Below are 22534 nucleotides of genomic sequence, written 5' to 3'. Positions count from 1 at the left end.
ATCCTCTTCAGCCACAATCCTTTCCGGAATAACATCCTCAACCGCAACATTCTCTATCTGAACCTCATCCGGTCCCTCATTAGGGTACTCCATCGGATTCACAATTTGATCTCCAACTTGTAATAAAACATCCTCATGTTGATGCTCCTGAACCTCAAGGTTCGGTGCTCCGCTGCCCTATACGAGAACGAACTATGTTACTATCACGATACTTATAAGGGTTCCCGTAAGGGTTTTATCTGTCAGTGCTACGTTAGGTAGCCCGACTATGAACTTGGCAAGAGTTCTTATTATCTTAATGAACTTATTATCTTAACGTCACATCATCTCTGAGGTTTATAACGCTTAGCTCTGATACCATTTCTGTAACACCCCCAGATCCGGGGTCGGGGATCCGGATCGTCACGAGTTCCATTTCCCTTAATAACATCCAATCTTAATAATTACTCAACTACTCTGCACTGTGACCCCACAATAAATACACACACCACACGTTATAGTCTCAGAGATGAACATCCAAAAAAATAATCACAAGTCCTTATATTCCACAATTATCTGCCAATACACCTTAAAAGATTTTCTGACTAAATTTACATTTCTTTGCCATTATTACAATTCATAAATATACATAAATCTGGTACATTAGAAGTTGAAAGCCTAGCCTATTGGTAGTTCCTACCTCAGCTACGGCGGCATCAGTGCTTCTAGAAAACTGCGGAACGTCTCCTAACCTCTTGCGAATCGGGAGCTTGGTCTGGTTCATCTTATCTATCTGATGTTGTGTGATGAAAGAAGAAAGCAAGGGTGAGCAGCAAGCCCACCAAAATAATATGTATAATGATTAACAATATATGAGCCTTCTCATAGTACTCATAAAAGTCTTGGTCAAAAGAAATGAACCAAGTTGATATCTTAATGCGATGAAGTCGCAAAATATTCAGTATATATATATACATATATACTTTTCAAAATATTGGAAGTCCTCTTCCATGCATAATACATACAGAGTTCCAGTGTATAACTGTATAAAAATACCGTTGCAAGGTGATCTCATATATCTAACCTTGTCTCAACGTTTTTCCGAAAATCTTTGTCATGCATAAGATAATTATTTACTAGATATAAGTTTAAAAGATGAAGTTACAAGATACTCTAATATACTTATATCTTTCCGAATACCACTTGAACTACCACCGTTCGAGTTATAATTAGTTTCAAAAGTTCATCACATAGATGAGAATACAAGATAAGACTTGAATAGATTCAATCTTTGAAATATTATTGAATGAAATGAAGTTACGAGATACTTCATTAAGTCCCGATATATATATATATCCATATATATATCTCTCATACATTTCCTGAAAACCTCTGTCATGTAAAGTATGAACAGAGTTGCAATATCCAATGAATTTTGGAAAGGAAAAGAATTTTTGGCATAAACCAGATATCTTGCTGATCAGGCAAAGATACCAATAAGTAACCTTTTCTACTGTAGATGGATGAATTCCTCACCGGTCATCACCCTGGCCGCATTAGGACCTCGCGCTAGACCGTTACCCGGCCACTCACGCGTTGATGGACTGCCACCCAGCCACTTACACTTTGATAGACCGTACCCCGGCCTGTCGCTTATGCCGACTCAATTAGATGGGCTTACTTCCCGAACATTGGGCAAGTAATCAATTCATTTATCAAAACAACAACCTTGTTGCGAATATAAAATACACCATAGAGCCGGATCCCTCAGGTTTTGAACGAGTATTTAAATCCCCTTTAAAAGGAAGATCTTAAATATAAAAATGAGTTTTGGGATCCGCTCTAACTTTTAAAAATCATTTTGAAGACTCGAAAACACTTTAAAGAGTGTTTGGAGTAATGCTGATTTAATGAAGTAAATCAGTCCCAATATATTTAGAAAATGTCTGAATATTATTATTTAAATAATATTCCCATAAAGAATAATCTTTATACAAATAATTGAAGTAGAAGTTGTAAGACTTATACTTGAAATGAGTATTAAATAACCAAAGATATACTTATATGAAAGTACTATCTTTATTTGAATAATCGAAAATAAGTTTGATTATCGAAATATTATTCTTTAATAAAATAAAGAATATATCTCAGCAAATAATCGGAGTCATAGATCCTCAAATGAATATTCCAAATAATATCCATTAAATAATATAAACTGAGTCATAAGCCCTCGAATGAATATTCAAATGATATTCAATAAATAATATAAACTGAGTCATAAGCCCTCGAATGAACATTCAAATATTATTCAAATAATAAAATAAAAGAAGTCATAAGTCCTCGAATGAATATTCGTAATAATATTCATTAAATAAAATAAAGTTATCGAATAAACCTTATTCGATTAATAGTTTTAAAAACTATATCAATATATATATATATATAAATATAAATATATATTATACTCGGGAGCCTCGCCTCCCGGTTTAGAAATATGTTCACCTTTTATCCCCTATACTAAGGGTAAACTCAAATACCGCTTATCTCTAGCATAGGTATTATGCAACTATAAGCATTTGAACCAACATATATATAAATCAAGAATATGAAACAGGCATGCATATATACCATATCACATGCTACAATATATCGCAAGAATTTGCTAATAACCAATATGCATTTATCGCAAGATCATGCATATACACATATACATCACAACAACAGTTATACGGGTAGAAAACTTGCCTGAGCGACTTGGGGTGATAAAAGGCTCGGGACGAGTCTGGTAACCTATAAACAACAAGTAAGTTGGAATTAAACCAAAGTCACTTGTAAATCTATACTTTAACTAACTTAGACTCTAACGCTTGTTTTGCGCTTACTGATTTGCTTAAGTCACCCGGGTACCCTCGGCTCCACCATTTTTAATAATATTATCCTTTACGAGTTTTAAGGCGATTCCTTCGCGAGTGTCTTACCAACTGCCTAACACACTTACCATAAATGTTTCATGCATTAATTAACCCTTTTTGGTCTTTAACCTATGTTTCAAAGTAAGGCGAGGGGAAAAGTTTCGTTCGCGAAACACCGTTACTTGAAACGGTCGTTTCTCCTAAACCGTGCATCGGAATCGAACGAACTATATATCAAAACGAAACTCGTAACATGAGCTATCTAAACATGGCAGTGGTCATAATCTAGCTGGGGTTCTCGGGTCCTAATGCTATGCACAAAAACAGTCCAAAGAAAATCGGACGTTACGACGGCTATGTTTACGCGATTCCCAATATTCTAAACCATTCAAAACCCTCCCAATTCAACCTCAAATCCAACATACAACCAACATCCATCCTTATCACATCATAACAACCTCAACCAATTCAATTTTAACATTCATACTTATGCCTAAGCTTAACTTTAACCATACTTAAGTTCTTTTAATCAAAACCACAACATTTACCATTCCATTTCACTACCATTTCAATTCCCAAACTCTAATCACAACAACAAGCTACAATATCATTCTACTAATCAAAATCATCTTATAATACATAGGAATCTAGGGTTTGGAGATGGTATACCTTCCTTGAAGTGGTGGGAGGAGCTAGGAAGCCTTAAGAAGCTTTGAGAAGTCTTAGGAATGCTTGGATCTTCAAGGAAAACAAGAAAAACTTCAAGTTAAAAACTTGAAAACACTATTCATAGCCTTCTTCTTTGATTAAATGGAGAAGATGGAGAAGGAATTGATGGCTTAAACTCATGATATAGCCCTAACTAAGCATGAAGATGATTAGGGAATTAACTCACCAATTTAGGAAGCTTGGATCTTTGATTTTGAATTTCTTGCTCTTTTGAATAGTAAAAAGCCGAGAGCTTCTTCAAGAACAAGCCTTGGTTCTTTTTGATTTTGATGAAAATGATTTTACTTGGCTTGGTTGCTTTGTTTTTGTGTTTGATTTAGTCAATTACCTTGTTGCCCTTGAATTTGTGTGGTTCTCATTCAACCACACCTCCTTCCTTCCCATGTCATGCTTGTGTCATCCTCATGATGTCATCCTCCCCTCCTTGTCCTCTTTCTATTGGTTGGATGACATCATCCCCACTAATCCCCTTGATTAACTTCCTAATCGTTTGCCTAATGACCGCTGATCTGTTATACGCTTCGCTTAACTTTCGTTTTCGTTTATCGTTTGAGGGATCATACCCGGGATCTTATTACTTAGGTTCCCTTAACCTTTCTCAATATATTGTATTCCTTTTATGATCCTCTCTTATAATCCTTTAATTTAAATCCTTTTTATCTTGTTACCTTATACTCAATTCTTTCCGCATCTATTGGATTTCCGGGAAAATCAAAGTGTTCGGAATTGGATTCTGACGATCTTTACATACACTTATATACCACATAGAGTACTAATAATATTCCATAAGATCAATAACAGAACCCCTACATAGCGTGGCATGAAAATTTTTCTCATTCAGCAAAAACACTATTCATAAGGGTTTCAAAAATTTCCAAAAATTGGGGTTATTACAGAAGCTTTGTCGATTAGATTATATTAACTGTATTCACCCCCCTCTATAGTTGATTAAGGGCCTAACATTCTTAAAATCTCCTCTTTCTTAAGGATTCAGTTAGTTCATCTTTAGCGATCTTGCACTCTATCTTCAATTTTTCAAACTCAATAAATTGAGTCTCTAACACATTGTTTCTTTCACTTAAAAACAAATTGTCCTCTTTAATTTTAGTGTTTTCTTTAGTGAGAGACTTGAGTGTAACACGCAGATGATATAACTCAGTATAAATGTCATTTATAGCATCATTACACTCAGCTTTAGATAAATGTGCTAGATTAGTGGTGATTACCTGATTACTTGATGAACTTACTTCTGTTTCATCTGACTTGGCCATAATGCTAGATTGACATAGCTTGTATCATCATCCTCTTCTAGTCCATCTGTAGCCCAGTCATTTTCTTGTGTGATGAAAGCCTTTTCCTTTTTTTTGAGCAACTCAAAATATTTCTGTTTGAAATCAACAGGCTCAAACTTCTTTTTACCAAAATCAGACTTTCTGCATTCACTAGCAAAATGACCTGTCAGGCCACACTTGAAACATTTGTATTTAGACTTATCAACCATATTTATGTTTGACTCGGCTGCTCCAAAATTCTTCTTGAATTTAAGCTTGGAAAACCTCCTAGATAGAAAAGCCAGATGCTCATCTATGTCTTCCATGTCATCTTGACAAAGACGGTCTTCATGTTCAGCTAATAGCCCTTTTCCCTTGCCTTCGCAAACTCTAGGGTTTGGTGCAGATTCAACAACTTCAACCTTTGTCTCCTTCTCTTTCTCTTGCTCATCAATCAATGCAATGGATCCTCCTTTCTTTCTTCTTTTTTCCATCTTCTCATCTTGCTCTATTTCAAGCTCATAGGTCTTTAGAATCCCATACAGTCTGTCCAAGGTGAATTCCTTGTAGTCTTGAGAATTTCTTAATGAGACTGTCATAAGCTTCCATTTCTTTGGTAGAGATTTAAGGAATTTCAGGTTCGAGTCCTTTGTTTGGTAGACTCTTCCATGCAACTTTAGAGCATTTAGTAGCTTTTGAAATCTACTAAATATGTTAGTGAGTGACTCACTTTCTTCAATATGAAAATGCTCATATTGTTGAATCAAGAGTTGCCTCTAGTTTTCCCTTACCTGCTCAGTACCATCACATATAACTTAAATTGTATCTCAGACCTCTTTGGCAGGATTGCAGTTTATGATATTGTCAAACATGTCACCATCAACACCATTAAACAAAATATTCATGGCCTTCTTATCCTTATGAACTTGTTCAATATCTGGATCAGACCATTCTGCTCTAGGCTTTGGGATAAATGCTTCATTTCCTGTAGCAGCTCTCATAGGGACATGTGGACCTTTCTCAATGCAGTCCACATATGATTCATCTTGAGATAGGAGATGCAGGTGCATCTTCACATTCCAATGGTGATAGTTGTCTTTGTCCAGAATTGAAATGTTTACTCCAACATCTTTTCTGCTCATCTTGTTATTTGTTGTGATCTTTAAACTCTTTGTTCTTCAAGAGCTTGCTCTGATACCAATTGTTATTCCCAAACAATCTAACAAAGAATTACAGAAGGGGGGTTTTGAATGTAATTCTGGCTCCTTTTTCAATTTTAAGAACAGTTCTGCTATAAATATATAACTGTGTTTGATTTAGCAATTGAGCGGAATGAAAGTAGTAAGGAAATCAAATCACAAAATAATCGAATACAAGTATTTAAAAACTTTCTGGTGGATTGAACTTTTCCACCAGAGATATATATTAAGTAGAGAACTCTGTGTTACAATGTTGTACACAGCTGCTTACAAGTTGAACTACAAGAACAGAGAAATTCTTTACAGATTTTGCTTTATCTATTTCTCTGGTAATTTCTTACGTACTTGGATAATATTCTACTTGCTACTCTTGGTTTATATATCACCAAGTTACATGATAAAAAGACAAACAAATAAGACAAAATGTTTCTAGTCTAATTCCTTCTTCGTTTCTCTATCCAGCATTTTTGAATATCTTCAGTTTAGCATGGAAATGGTAATGTTTCTTTGTTCTCTAAACCCTGCAAATTGGCTGCAACATTTCATTTGCATACAATCAACGCATGTCACTTTCAAGTCACTATCAACTGCTCTTTTGAATTTGAACATCCGTTGAAACTCAGATTGATCATCTGTCGAGACTTAAGTTGATCATTCGTTGAAGCATAGTGAAACATCCGTTGAGATTGTTTTCATTGCAGTTAACTCTATTTCATTTATACAAGATTACAAGTCTTCTAATATTTACAATTAACCAACATATTTTGCATATCAATCTGGTAGTCAACATGACTTAAACATTCTGAAACATCTAGTTCACTAAGACATTATAATATGCAGAATTGTGCTACTAAACTTATTATTACATAAGCTACTCTTTCAACGGATGTTGAAATGATTATCCGTTGAAAGTTACAAACACACTTAAATAAAATCTACTAAATGTTTTGTTTAAGTTATCATCAAGTACATAATATATTTCTAACACAACATATGTCAAAGTCATTACTTACAACTACAATTAAAGGGATACAAATGAGTCCCGTGACTTGAGTGAGATTTTTAATACATGCTCGGCCACTTTGAGATTTTTAAGCCTTTCTTTATATATTAGGAGTCTCTGACTGCAATTTGATTATTATAAAATAACTAGTAAGACGGGACATGTTATTTGTTAGATACGTGCTGCATTTTTATATTTACAGTAGTAAACTACAGGAGTAGGAATGGAAGAACAATGCATCTATTGTGTTTTATTTTGTTATTTGCTTGTGAGAAAAACTTGTCAAAGTTTATATAAATAATATATTGCATACTTACTTCCCCTGTACATTAAAGATACACATATTAAAGGTACACAATAAAACCCAATTCTCAGTGAAACCATGGAGCCATGGTTTACAAAACAAAGTAGCATCGTACTTCTCAAAATACTCCTGCTTGGATATAGTAACCTATAATTAACCGCTGAATGTTTGAACAATTGTGTTGTGCCATGGGTCAGAAAGGTGTTGCACGAGGTTCTCGAATGGTCCTTTGTGGGTCACATTGTGTTGAACCACAAACCCTAAGAATGCCAACATTGCCAATCTTCCTGTAAAATTAGTTAGACAAGAATGAGTTGAAAGTTGTTGTGTATAAATTGATTTTTCTTGGTTTTGTAGTAGCTTAGAAGACTTACCATTTGCAAGCTCTTTCTCTTTAGCCTCTTCTGTAGCTGCAAAATTCAGGGGGTTGAAGATGCCGCCTGGGTAACCAACTTCACCTGGTGGCAAGCTGTAGCTCTTAAAGATGGGATCTTGGTTCACACTTCCTGGGTTCTTAATGTCTTGCCACCGTCTGATCTCAACGTAATGGAACAAGATGAACTCGATCACGAATAGGGTCGATGAAGATGCAAAGTACTCAGATTTTCCAGCATCATACCACTCTGGAACATTAATAACACCAAGCTTTGTAAAAACTTCGGGAAGTAACATTCCTGCAACGCCTAACATCGCCCATCGTCCATTGACAAGCTCAGCTTGAATGAACCATTTCAAGTTCTCAGGGTCCTCAGCTAGCGCCAAAGGATCAAACCCGTTGTCGCCTGGGAGACTGCATTGAAAACAGAACCTGACCCTTATCAACCACGCATTAACAAAAGTATAGTGTGCAAGTCCAGTAGCCATTAATTAATTAGTGTGGCTAACCTAACATGATATCTGAGTTTTTTTAGGAGAAGTGTTAAATGCATTTAACCCTTAATACAAATGTTGTTGCACCCAAAAAAAGAGTACCTCCCATCCAGATAATTGGGTGATGCTAGGCCTGGTAACCATTGTCCTTTTTTAGCTTCAACTTTGAACGAGGCCGAAGTCACTGGTTTATACGATACTTGGCGATTTAATTTGCCCGAAGATCCGGTGAGGAACCTTGTCTTGGAGGTACATGGCCGTAGACCGGCAATGGAAGCTTGGGTGGTGACAGCGGCCATCTTCGGAATGAATACTATGATTAGTATGTATGTGGTTTCTTGATATGTGCAAAATGTATGTTCTACTTGCCCCATTTTGTACTTCACTTCAACTGCATTTTTGTGGCTTTGGTTCAATGTACAAATTGGACAATTAGATTTTTGGAAACCAACGGTTGCGATTAGTAGTTACGATTTTACTTGAGCCAATCATGTTCCAATGGTCCTTATCCCTTATCTTGGCTGCTGGTTTATATTATCTTCATATCTTTTGCGTGCTTTTCATTGGGTGTGCGAAGATGGTGGGACCCAAAATGTTGACACGTAGGAAGATTTCAAGATTTGGAATGCTACTCTGCTTATAATTTCATGACAAATGGATGGCTGATTGGAAGAATCTGAGCAATTTGATATCTGCATCAAACTTGGGAGTTGTGGTTTCTTCTTCGGACTGTTAAACCCATAGATTTTGGGTCCGTTATGTATATAACCTAGCTACAGTTTAGTCTTTAGGTTTTCCTTCGGATTTTTCTCCCGGTGTAGATAGTTACGGGCTTACGCCCTGTGTATTATTACTTAACGCCCAGTGCCTCCGCATTATATTTTTTTTCACAGGTGCCTTTGCATTACGTATATCATTTTTCAAGTTTTATTTTTCTGAATATAGGTATAAATATTAAACTATGATTGGAGAAAACAATGTTTTAAAAATAATATACACAACTATCACTTTCATCACTTTTATACACAAAAACATATATTTTGCGATGGACTAAAATTAATATATACTAGTATAAAACCCGTGCGAGGCACGAACTTTTTTTAATATTATATAATTTTTTTAAAAAAATATTAAAATTTTAATTCACGTCATAGGATATTAATTATGTTTAATATTTATTTTATTTTATCTCATATGTATAGTTTAAATTATTATATTTTAACCCGAGACCCATGCTAACCAATCCAACTCAAATTTTTAGTTTGATTTTTAATTTTATTTTAACTCAGGTCAATATCATAATTTTGTTTTAGCCTTGATTATTTTTTTATAGTGAGGCCATTATTACCGAGCAACAAATTATCTTTTGATTGTATTTAATTATCTATAATATCTATTTTATAGTTTAAATAAATTGGTCAATATGAATTAGAAATTGAATCAATAGAAGAAGTTGACCTAGATATCAATTGAAATTATATAGATTTTGATATGAATTAGAATTTATATCGGTAGACAAAGTTAACTTTAATATTAAATAGAATTAACCGACCGACCAACCAAATATTTAATATTTCTTCTCTTATTATTGCATCTTGTTATTTTTGGAAAAGAGGTATTTTAGTTGGAAATAATTAAAAAGATAACGTGTTTTAGTTGAATAAGTTAATTAAGTTATATATTAATTAGGTAAAATATGTGTCAAATAATTTGGTTCTAAAATTAATTATATGAGGAAAAACAAAGAAATAACTTGAATATTTTAAATCTAGTGTGATGAACTGACTTTTTTAATATTATTTATTTTTTAATTTAATTTGAATTAAAAATTTTTAATAATAAAATATTAACTTTAATTAAATTGATTACTTAAATAACATGCATTTATAATTATTTAAAAATTAAAATTATGTAATAAACAAATTATAATAAATTAAAGGGAATTTGACAAATATACCAACTTTTAGATATTTATTTGCAACTCTACTACTTTCCTTAAAGTCTTGCAAATTTACTAACTTTTTAAATATACAAACAATTAAATTGCAAAAATACCATCTCCCCTCCTCCAATAAATAAGAAACTACTAATTTTGTAGAAATAAGATTAGATACAGAGCAATACACACACGCAATTATCTTCAATCCGGCACACTCCCGCCGCCATGAACGTCTCATTTTCTCTCCTCTCATCTCTCTGCCAACCAATCTCTCTCATCTCTCTCCCACTCTCTTCTCTCTACACTCATCGATTCTACCTAACCCTTCCTCTCCCCAACCTCCGTACGCAACCGCCTCTCTCAATTTGAACCTTCTACAAGTTCCCGAAGCCTCTCTTCGCCCTAGACTCTTAGCTCTCTGACGCCGACGACGAGGACGATGACTAGGCGTAGTTGTAATTAGTGAATTATGTGAATTGATTGTTTTGTAATTATGCAATTTGGTTAGTTGTAATTAATGGAATTGGGATGAAGCAAAAATGTAATTAGGTAAAAATGTCTGTACACTCTCTCACACCTTATTGCAGGTAATTTGTGTTGTGAGAATTGATTGATTGTAATTAGTGAGGATCGAATTCGGAGGTATGAAATTACAATAAAGCGAAAGTGTAATTAGTGTAATCGGGTGATGATGGGGAAGTGGTGGTGGTTGGAGGGGGCTTTGTTGAGTTAGTGGTGAGTGGGTTTGATTATTTTTAGTTGATTTTGGGGTTGATTTTGGTTGTATTTGTGGTTGCTGGCCCCGTAGGGGAACTATAACCTGTGGATATTGTGGTAGTGGCGATGGGTATGGAGGTGGGTGTAATGAATGTGGTAGTGGTGGTGGCAGCTATGGAGGTTGGTGTTTTAAGTTGCAGGTCGCTTTGGTTGTATCTGTGGTTGCTGACTGTTGTAAAAGACATGCCTGTATTTTAACAAGACTAAGACATTTTGTCAACCCTAAGTAAGTTGTATTGTTATCTTAATCTGTATTTTGTACTTGTAACACTTAAAGTCTGTAAAAATGCAAAGGAGCAGACTGGAGTCTTTTTCCTAAAACAGTATCAAGCCTAAGGATTCTATCTGGAAGAAGATTAAGAAGATCATGCCTCGGAAGAATTTTGGAGAAGCTTGGAGTTGAATAAATCTGTTTGGAAAAAATACTCTAAGTCAAGATCTCTACAAGTCACAGATTTAATGTTATAGAGAAGTCATTCGAGAACTCTAGAATGGTTTATCGAGAAGTCAGGAAAGCTACTAGAGAACTCAGAAAGATATCGACAAGTCAAATTGAAAACATGAAGATTGGAGATATCGATAAGTCATTTCTTCACTAGAGAACTCAGATTTATCGACAAGTCTACATTCATTAGAGAACTCTGAGTTATCGATAAGTCAAGTTCCACTAGAGAACTCAGAGATATCGATAAGTCAAAATTCACTAGAGAACTGAGAGATATCGACAAGTTAAAATTTACTAGAGGACTATGAGATTTTAACATGTTAATTTGACTAGAGAACTCTGATAAATCGACAAGTCAAGAAGCCACTAGAGAACTAACAGTTATGGATAAGTCAAAGTGAAGATGTGAAGACTAGAGATCTCGACAAGCCAAAATTCTCTTATAGAGAACTGAAGACCTCTACAAGCCAAACTAAATATAGAGTACTAGAGATCTCGATAAGCCAATATACTTATCGAGATGTCAAGTGTTCTATAGACCTAAATTAGAGATCTCGATGTACAATTTCAAAGTACATGATTGCAGATCAGTTCAATATCCAAGATAAACAATCAGCAAACAATCCAACAGTTGGATTGACAAGTCTACAAAAAGCAGCTTGAAGATTGTGCAAGATCAATGGTAAAGATTAACTGATAAAGGAAGATTAAAATGAACACGGGATGCTGAAGATATGCTAAGCCAGAAATGGAAGATCTGCTTTTCTATAAATAGAAATGACAAGTGACAGTTTAGAAAAGCTAATAGAATGCCTTATAATACTGTGTAAACCAGCAGTTAACTGAGTTATAAAGTTAACACTGGTCCTTCGTCAGAAGTAACAATTCAGATCAAATTTCTTGTAACACTCTCAAGAAGAAGCTAAGCTCTTTATCAACAAAGAGCTTAGAAATTTTGTAGCAAAACTGTCTTAATTTTAATATAAAATTAAGTGAGTTTTGAAGATCTGTGTTCTTTATTTTTCTGCAAGTTTAAATTCTATATGAACACATTTCACTACAAGAATTAATTTACTTTGTTCAACCATAAACATTCAAGAAAAGCTCAAAAACAGTAAAACACATTCACCCCCCTCCTCTGTGTGTTATTCATTTCCTAACACTGACCATGTAGGGGCACTACAACCTGTTATGCAACCACTTATGTAAGATTCAGTAGTGATTGCTTTTGGTTGAAATATGGTTACAGAAGTTACAAACCGTATTATTAATTTTGATTGCATTTAGTTATATATGGTTTCATCCAATTGTATCTAGATGCAACTGCCCCTACGAGCCCAATATAAAATAGTTGTACAGCATATCAGGTAACTTAAATTATTCTAGGAAGTGGCCATAGTGGATAGTGTACACTTTGTAATCGAGAAGGCTAGTGGCAAGTCTTTGGATATTGTGGTTTCTAGTTTGTTGTTTTAGTTGTTTTTTAGGTTGCAATGTTTGGCCCCGCATGGGTATTTATTTTTCGCCTTGCAACCAGTTGCAACTTATTATGCAAATAAATATAATTTTCAAAAGATTTTTTCAAAGTTGCATTTCTGGTTGCTAGCAGTTGCCGATATGGTTGCATATGCAACCACCGTATTTTTGCAAATATTTTTTGGAACATAGTATTTTTGCAATTTGTTTTAAAAAGTGACAGTATTTTTGCAAAAATTCTTTTAAACTTTGTTATTTATGAAAAAAGCCCTAAATTATATATGGTATTCAGATTATCACTGACAAACAATACATATTTATTTTTTACGCAACCGAGTATCAATGATATGGTTGTAACGTAAAAATAAATTACATTGTAAAGACTTATTATTGATATTCATGATTTTGTTTCAAGAATTCGAATGAAAAGTTGTAATTATATCGTTATTTAAACTGTTTTTAAATTTCTTTCATTATGACTCTAATATTTCTTCATATATTAATTTGATAACATTGTATACTATTTTCCTAAAATAAATATTTTTCAATTTTATAAATTTTATAAATATCAGTTGAACTAATTTCTTCAAATTATTGAACAATATAAATATATATATATTTTTAAATAGTATAAAATGTATTGAATCAAATGCTACAATATAGTATAGATATAACTTTTATTTGAATAATTCAAAATATTAATATAGTTCAACATATTTGTACAATATTATCTTGATCAATGAATAGTATTTATCTAAAAGTATTCTTTTTTTAAAATCTAGTTGTTTTAAAGTGAAAAATGAAAAAAGATCGATATAATATATCATCATAGTTTTAACAAATCTCGTAAGATCTCCTGAGATCTCATATCAAATTTCGAATATTTTTAAAATTGGGACAACTCCGAAAAATAATAATGGGCTACGAGTGAAATTAGTAATTTTAATAGAAATAATCAATTGACTTGATCCTATAAAGACCTCAAATATATTAATTTATATTAACATAAAATATTAAAATATTTCACATTATTGGTAAGATATTCACGCCGAGCTTGTAATTTAAATTTACTATACGTAAAATGTGACGATATTTTTCGGCCGGGTCATGTAGTCAAATTTCGAGTATTTTTTAACAAAAGGCCAAATTCTGATTTCAAATTCGAAATAAACTAAAATGCATTGACTTATTATAATTCAAACATATCTAAATATGTAATACCAATATAGATTATTTATATATAAGACTTTCTATTTTTAATATTTTTTTAAAAAATTATATATGTATATTTTAATTACTTTTTATAATAAAAATATTTTAAAAATATATGAGATATATTTTAAAACTAAAAATGATTAATAAATAAGATAATCAATTTATGTATTATGTCAAACTTTATATCTGAAATTTAATTCTTTAAAATTAATTGTTCAAATATCCAAGGAACTATCTCTTTTTTTTTGCAAAATTCAGGTTACTATCTTTAAAGTTAAATAAATATTCATTTAGCAGAGTTACATATTATGTGTATGATAAAAAACACATGTGACAATATGGTGCAGTGGTATGAGGTTGTATAACTGAATGAAATATCTTTAGTTCAATTCTCATAAACCACATATTTTATATAAATATTAAAAATAGGGGTAGTTTAGTCTTTTTAATGAGACTTTTTAATCTCATGAATATTATCCACTTGTTCTCCTATCATATATATAAGAGATAAGAGACTAGCATATAACCCGTGCGAGGCAGGGGACATTTTCTAGATTTTTTTGTATACCATAAAATTATATTAGTAAAATTTTTGATCATTTTCTTCTTGATAAATATTGTATAACGTCTAAAATATATCAAATACAAGTTGAGTATCTATCAGTGTGTATGATTTTCATGTAAAAAATTTAAAATGTTCATAACATTTTTAATGTATCTCATTAATCATAATACATGTTTTCTTGTTTGTGTCGTGTAATTTGTATTTACTAAATAAATACAAGAGGGTAGTCACTGTACGTGTAAAAGGAAAAGATTGAAGTTAATCCATCAAATATTACCAATATATTTATAAAAAGAAACTAAAAATTTAACATATATGTATATTGCAAGTCGAGTAAATTTTTTTAGTTTGGGACAACTAAACTCGTAGTAATGAGATATTTTATTACTAAATTCATTTCTAATTTACAATTACATTTCTTAATTTAAAAGAATTAGTAATGCATAATTAAAGTGGTCAAGACCTGCAATTGTAATATTCAACAAAGTAGAATTTACACTAATTAATATAAGTTTATTTTTTAAGAAAAAATGTTATTTTTTTAATTCAACGTTTATGTTGATTTAAAATAATTGTTAATATCTTAATTCATTAACTAAAGTTGATCTCTGCCGTGTACTTAGCTTTTAATCCTCTCTATTATACAAATTTATTTTTATATAATGTCAAATAATTGTCATTTCATAAATTAAAATTGACGTAATCTATTTAGTTTTTAACACATTGAAAAAAACTTAAATTTAATTGATCATTCTTATTTTCAGAATATAAAAGACTTTTGTTATTTTCTTCTAGTATATATATCAATAACTCTGAAATACACCATTAAAATTGAATCTTTTATTATTGATAAAGATAAAGTCAAATGTGTATGTATGTATATAAATTATTATTTATATATTTTCGAGTAAATTATGTTGGTCTCGTTTATTTATATGCTAGATATTTTGGTCATGTATATATCTAATTGTTATTCAGTAAATTACTCAAATAACATATATTTATGATTATTCAAAAATTATAATTATCTAATAAATAAATTATAATTATTTATATATCGTAGTCGTAGTAGCACAAACAATCAGAAAATGTAATATCCCGTATTTTTAGAATTAATATATTTTTTATATATATATGTGTGCTTTTATGATTTATAAGGAATAAAATGGTGGATATTTATTCCTGTTTGACGAGTTGGTGTTATTAAATGGTAATGTGCTAATTGTTAAGTGTTCTATCGATTCTTGTTAATTTCTGAGATGATTTTTTAAATGTATTATTTTCAAAAGTTATTTGAAAGTCGGTCTTATTGATATCGGTAAATTGAAATTGTCTTGTAATATCCGGGAAATATCGTGCAATTATTTTTTTATCAATAAATAATTATTATGTGATATTATGGGAATTTTGGTGAATTATTTGATGATCGATATTTATATTTGGGTGTGTATATATGATAAAGTGTAAGTATTTTGATTTTTAATATGTCCAGAATAAAGTATAGATGATTATGTTATTTTTCTGGTAATTTTGGAGTGTTATATGATTTTATAAGGATTTATAGATTTAATAATTATTTTTTTAGTAATTATAAAACTATTTTATAAAGCCGGGAATCGTCCAACTTCAACAATTTTTGCGTTTTTACAACTCGAAACTCTTCGGAAAACTCCTTGCTATCCTAATCTGATAATTCGGGACATTTTCCGTATTTTGACTTTTTCGATCTGGATTACGGTTTGACCCGTGCGTGTCCCAGCACAAATTTTTCGATACGATAATCATTTCGGTAGATCAATAAAACCTGTATTCTTGAGAGATGGGATATTTTTACATTATTTTCTCATAGGGTGTATTATAAGAAGTTCGGTTTTGATAATTATCCAAATTTGGTATTAAATTGTATCGTTTTTATAGTTACTTAGCGGCTAAGTAATCTATTTTCAGATCGGATATATAAGTGTAAATTCAGTATTAAATTCCAGAATGTTTCAAAAATCATGACTTTTTTTTAGTTTTGAATATTTTGAGAATTTTAAAATTGTTTCGGAGTTTTTCGGATTATATTTACCCGCACTTTTGTTCGTTAAATTATAAAACGCGGGTCTGATGCTCGATCCAAAAATATTTTAAAAATTATGAAAATTTTATTTTATAAGTTTTTAAATATTGCCAGAATTTTAGAAGTATTTCAGTTTCATAAAAATTATCGGACCAGGCCCCTTTCGGGACGTAAAACCCCACAAATATCAGACTTTTATTTTTATAAAATCGTGGGAGTTCCAAATATTTTATATTTTGACAATTTTGACATATTCATAATTTTTTGGAAATTTTGGTATAAGTTTTATATTTATTTAATTAAATATTATTACCCGCTATTTATTAATTTTTGGCTAATTTCAAATATATTGTATTGATTTTTTTAGTTAAAAGAAGAAAAGAAAAAAAAACGTGTCAAATCCTAAAACTACCCAGCACCCCACCCCACCCCCCTCCCACGCGCACACCCCACCCCGAGTATACCGTCCCCCATTTCCTTTGCTGAACAAATTACTCCCTCCCTCTTTTGTTTCTCTGTCTCACCCCGTTTATAAGCATTTAATTTTCAAAAATTCATATCTTCCAATCCGTCCGTCCAAATTTCAATATATATATATACGATCAGCGCTTCGATACCTACGCATAGGTATATATATTGCGAGATTTTGAGAAGAAAATTTGCGGAGCATATTTTCCGTTTTAATTTATTTTCGGGGCATAGAAAAGGAGTTTGACGGTGTTGATTACTCCACATGGCATCTCAGCGTATATATATCTATCGCTATTAATTTCAGATTTTTCTGGAGATATTTTCCGGACATCAGATATTCTCTTCGGGGTGATCAGAATTTATTTTGGGTAACAATTCCGAAATTCCGCCTTCGTACTTGTGTATATTATAGCATGTTAATGTTTATATATTTATTTCATAAATTTCAGAAGTTATTGTAGAAGTCATTTTTGGCCATATTTTTCATTTCTGGCGTGTTTATACGTGCAAATATAAATTATTGTGTGTTTTAAATTTATTGATTTTATTAGAGTTCAGTTGGATTGTGTTGTTTGGGATTGATTTTGAGGGGTATGACCCCGGGGAAAAGTCCGATTTACAAAGACGTTATTTTGAAAGTTTTTCTTAAATATTTATTTTAATTTCAAATTATTATCTTTTATTATTTTCCAAAATTATAATTTGATTCAATTATTTATAATTTGTTTTGATTTATTTTTATTTTATTCGTAATAAATAGACCGTTCATCCGTTTAATACGAAACGAACGCGTCTAGACTCAGAAAAATATTCCGTTATTATTAAAAAAACTTTCGAGATCCAAATTATTTTGTTTCGAAAGGTCTCTTATTTTGCGAGTCGTTCTGAGTCGATTATTGATCGATAAATCATATTTTTGACCAGATTTCAGTTTTAAACATACCCAGTCAAATGTTTTGACAAACCGAGTCATGTGTTATATGAATTATGTGTTATCTGAATTATGTGTTTACGTGTTATGTGTATTACGTGTGTACGTGGGTTAAGAGTCTTGTGCTTGATTGTGTTTGTTTATGTGTGGGCTATCGTATGGGTAGATAATAGGGTTTTGACGCGCAGTTCATCGAGTAATTATCGTGTAGTCGATTAAAGTGTTATCTTTTAATGATAGATGCGGATCATTCGAGTTGATCAGGACAAGATGTTGGATAAAGAGTAATATGGAATGGTGTGGGGTATCAAGCTTCTAGCAATCGCAGGAGCAGTATGTCAGTGAATTGTTGAAATAGAAAGACGGTGATGTCTTGAGATGTCAGACTGAGATGTTTATGTTGCTGTGAGTGTGACTAACTGCTAAACACCAAAGGAAAGTATCCCTATCATCACTTACTGTTCAAGTGATATTTATTTTAAATCTTCTTATGCAAGTATTGCTTTCCCTATTCTCAGTCGGAATGGTTAAATGTTTTACATATCGCTGAATTAAATGATTCTGTTTATACAAGTACTCTTCTACTATTCTATATTCAGAATAGCTAAGTGATTTTACTGATCAAATGAATGGATTTATAAATTTTTTGGGTTTTAAGAAAAATGAGTTGGTTTTGCGAGTATTCTTGCCCAAGTAAATGGGGGAATAAAAGTTTATAAGGGTGTCGAGTATTATGATCCCTTCCAATAAAATGTTTTTAAGATTGGATGGTTGCGTAAGAGGCTGTGGCGGCGGTCTACTGTGAGCTATGTGTTATACAGTATATAACATATTGATAGGCCGATATGTGCCTTGGGTACCCCTTTGTTTAGTTCGATATGCTTCGGCATACCGGTGTTGCTCCATGGCTGATCACTGGCGGCAACACACCGTTGTTCGATGATTCCAATCTAAATTATGATATTGTTTTGATAATCATAAAATAAATGGTTTATCAACTGTTTCTGTTTTGGATTAAAGGTGAAATGCAGTTTTGATTCAGTTTCTGCTTGATGTGGATATTTAGGTTGTTGTTAAATATCAAAGGTGGTATTAGTATAGATGATTGATGTTGACTTCAGTATGGGATGTTGTGAGCATCAAAGTTTGTATTGATATCTAATTTGATAGGACAACAAAATAAGTATTAATTTTAAGAGTTCGATTTTGTATAAAGTTTATGATTCAATCCATACTCATTGTTTCATATTATTGTTGTTTACGATATTTTCGTAAACACTGTTTTACGAGTTTTATTCTCGTCAAGATTCAAAGTATTGCTGAAGCATTTCGCTCGAAAATATCAAAAAGAGTTTTCAATACAGTGAGAAACAATTATCCGATTCTTTATTATATTTTCTATTTCAGCAATTATGATTTTAAAATGTTCTGCGCTAATGCAGATGTCGGTTTTATATCAAAACGACCATATATATGCTATAATGAAAATGCTGAGCATTTCTTTCGCTCATACTTTCCTGTTTTCAAATTTAACCTCCAGTGAGGATTAACTTGCGCTGTTTAGCAGCGTAATTCGAGGAAGCAAAGAAGAAGCTTTTGGAAGGTGGTTTGTAACACCCCCAGATCCGGGGTCGGGGATCCGAGTTGTCACGAGTTCCATTTCCCTTAATAACACCCAATCTTAATAAATAATCAACTATTCTGTACTGTGACCCTACCATAAACACACACACCACAAGTTATAGTCTAAGAGATGAATATCCAAAACTAATCACAAGTCGTTTTATTCCACAATTATATGCCAATACACCTTAAAAGAGTTTCTGAATAAACTTATATTTTTTTTGCCATTATTACAATTCATAAATATACATAAATCTGGTTCATCAATAGTTGAAAACCTAGCCTATTGGTAGCTCCTACCTCAGCTACGGCGGCATCAACGCTTCCAGAAAACTGCGGAACATTTTCTAACCGCTTGTGAATTGGAAGCTTGGTCCTGTTCATCTTGTCTATCTGATGTTGTGTGATGAAAGAAGAAAGCAAGGGTGAGCAACAAGCCCACCAAAATAATATGTATAATGATTTACAATATATGAGCATTCTCATAGTACTCATGAAAGTCTTGGTCAAGAAGAAATGAATCAAGTTTGATCTCTTATGCGACCAAGTCGCAAAATATTCAGTATATATATATACTTTTCACAATCTTTGAAATCCTCTGACATGTACAATATACACAAAGTTCCAATTTATAACTGTATAAAAATATCGTTGCAAGGTGATCTCATATATCTAACCTTGTCTCAACGTTTTTCTGAAAATCTTTGTCATTCATAAGACAATCATTAACTAGATATAAGTTTAAAAGATGAAGTTACAAGATACTCCAATATGCTTATATCCTTTCCGAATACTACTTGAACTACCACCGTTCAAGTTATAATTAGTTTCAAAAGTTCATCACATAGATGATACTACAAGACAAGATTTGAATAGATTCAATCTTTGAATATCATTATAAACAATGAAGTTGCGAGATACTTCATTAAGTCCCGATATATATATATACACCTATATATATATATACATTTCATACACTCCTTTAAAACCTCTGTTATGAAAATAATAAACAGAGTTGCAATATCCAATGAATTTGGAAAGGAGAAAACCTTGGCATAAACCTTATATCTTGCTGATCAGGCAAAGATACCAATAAGTAACCTTTTATACTAGTAGATGGACGAATTCCCCACTGGTCATCACCCTGGTCGCAATAGGACCTTATGTTGGACTGCCACTCAGCCACTTACGCATTTGATGGACTCCCACTGAGCCACTTACACTATCATGGACGCCCACTGAGCCTATGTTGCTTATGCCGACTCGATAGATGGACTTACTTCCCGAACGTTGGGTAAATAATCAATTCATTTACCAAAATCGCAACCTTATTGCGAATATAAAATACACCACAGAGCCGGATCCCTCTGGTTTTGAGCGAGTATTTAAATCCCCTTTAAAAAGGAAGATCTTAAATATATAAAAATGAGTTTTGGGATCCGCTCTAACTTTTGAAAAATCATTTTAAAGACTCGAAAACACTTTAAAGAGTGTTTGGAGAAATGCTGATTTAATAAAGCAAATCAGTCCCAATATATTAGAAAATATCTGAATATTATTATTTAAATAATATTCCCATAAAGAATAATCTTTATACAATTAATTGAGGTAGAAGTTGTAAAACTTATACTTGAAATGAGTATTAAATAACCAAATATATACTTATACGAAAGTACTATCTTTATTTGAATAATCAAAGATAAGTTTGATTATCGACACCTTATTCTTTAATAAAATAAAGTATATATCTCAGCAAATAGTCGGAGTCATAGGTCCTCAAATGAATATTCAAATAATATTCATTAAATAATATAAACTGAGTCATAAGCCCTCGAATGAATATTCAAATAATATTCAATTAATAAAATAAACTGAGTCATAAGCCCTCGGATGAATATTCAAATAATATTCAATTAATAAAATAAACTGAGTCATAAGCCCTCGAATGAATATTCGAAATAATGTTCATTAAATAAAATAAAAGGAGTCATAAGTCCTTGAATGAATATTCAAGTAATATTCATTGAATAATATAAACTTATCGAATAAACCTTATTCGATTAATAGTTTTAAAAACTATTCATATATATATATATATATATATATATATATATATATATATATTATACTCGGGAGCCTCGCCTCCCGGTTTTAGAAAAAGTTCACCTTTTGATCCCCTATACTAAGGGTATACTCAAATACCGCTTATCTCTAGCATAGGTATTATGCAACTAATAAGCATTTGAACCAACATATATATAAAACAAGAATACGAAACAGGCATGCATATATACCATATCACATGCTACAATATATCGCAAGAATTTGCTAATAACAATTATGCATCTATCACAAGATCATGCATATACACATATACATCACAACAACAGTTATACGGGTAGAAAACTTGCCTGAGCGACTGGGGGTTACAAATGGCTTGGGACGAGTCTGGTAACCTATAAACAACATATAAGTTGGAATTAAACCAAAGTCACTTATAAATCTATACTTTAACCAATTAGAGTCCTAACGTTCGCTTTCGCGCTTAACGATTTACTTAAGTCGCTCAAGGACCCTCGGCTCCACCATTTTTAATAAATTAACCATTACGAGTTTTAAGGAGATTCTTTCGCGAGTGACTTACCAAATTCCTATTACACCTTACATAAATGTTTCATACTCCAATTAGTCCTTTAAGGTCTTTAACCTATGTTTCAAAGTAAGGCGAGGGGTAATGGTTCGTTCACGAAACGTCGTTACTTA

The 22534-nt window shown here is 32.1% G+C and overlaps 1 protein-coding gene across 1 annotated transcript; it reads right to left on the bottom strand.

Annotated features, from left to right (window-relative positions):
* Positions 1-7372: 7372 nt before the first annotated feature.
* LOC141689876 (chlorophyll a-b binding protein 4, chloroplastic) lies at positions 7373-8628 on the bottom strand. The gene is made up of 3 exons (XM_074494381.1): positions 8370-8628; positions 7772-8187; positions 7373-7684 (listed from the first exon to the last, which is right to left on the bottom strand). Exons 1-3 carry the CDS (start codon positions 8564-8566, stop codon positions 7551-7553), a joined length of 747 nt encoding a protein of 248 aa, XP_074350482.1. The 5' UTR covers positions 8567-8628; the 3' UTR covers positions 7373-7550.
* Positions 8629-22534: the final 13906 nt, after the last annotated feature.

Source organism: Apium graveolens, chromosome 10, assembly GCF_009905375.1.
Source record: "Apium graveolens cultivar Ventura chromosome 10, ASM990537v1, whole genome shotgun sequence".
NCBI classification, from domain to species: Eukaryota; Viridiplantae; Streptophyta; class Magnoliopsida; order Apiales; family Apiaceae; genus Apium; species Apium graveolens.
This window is presented reverse-complemented; position numbering and strand designations above follow the sequence as displayed.

Excerpts from the sequence above, each read along its gene's own strand:
- LOC141689876 (XM_074494381.1), bottom strand. The coding sequence starts at position 8,566 with ATGGCCGCTGTCACCACCCAAGCTTCCATTGCCGGTCTACGGCCATGT. Across the intron at positions 8,188-8,369 it reads CCCAATTATCTGGATGGGAG|TCTCCCAGGCGACAACGGGT; the intron begins GTACTCTTTTTT and ends TTTTCAATGCAG. Across the intron at positions 7,685-7,771 it reads AGAGAAAGAGCTTGCAAATG|GAAGATTGGCAATGTTGGCA; the intron begins GTAAGTCTTCTA and ends CTAATTTTACAG.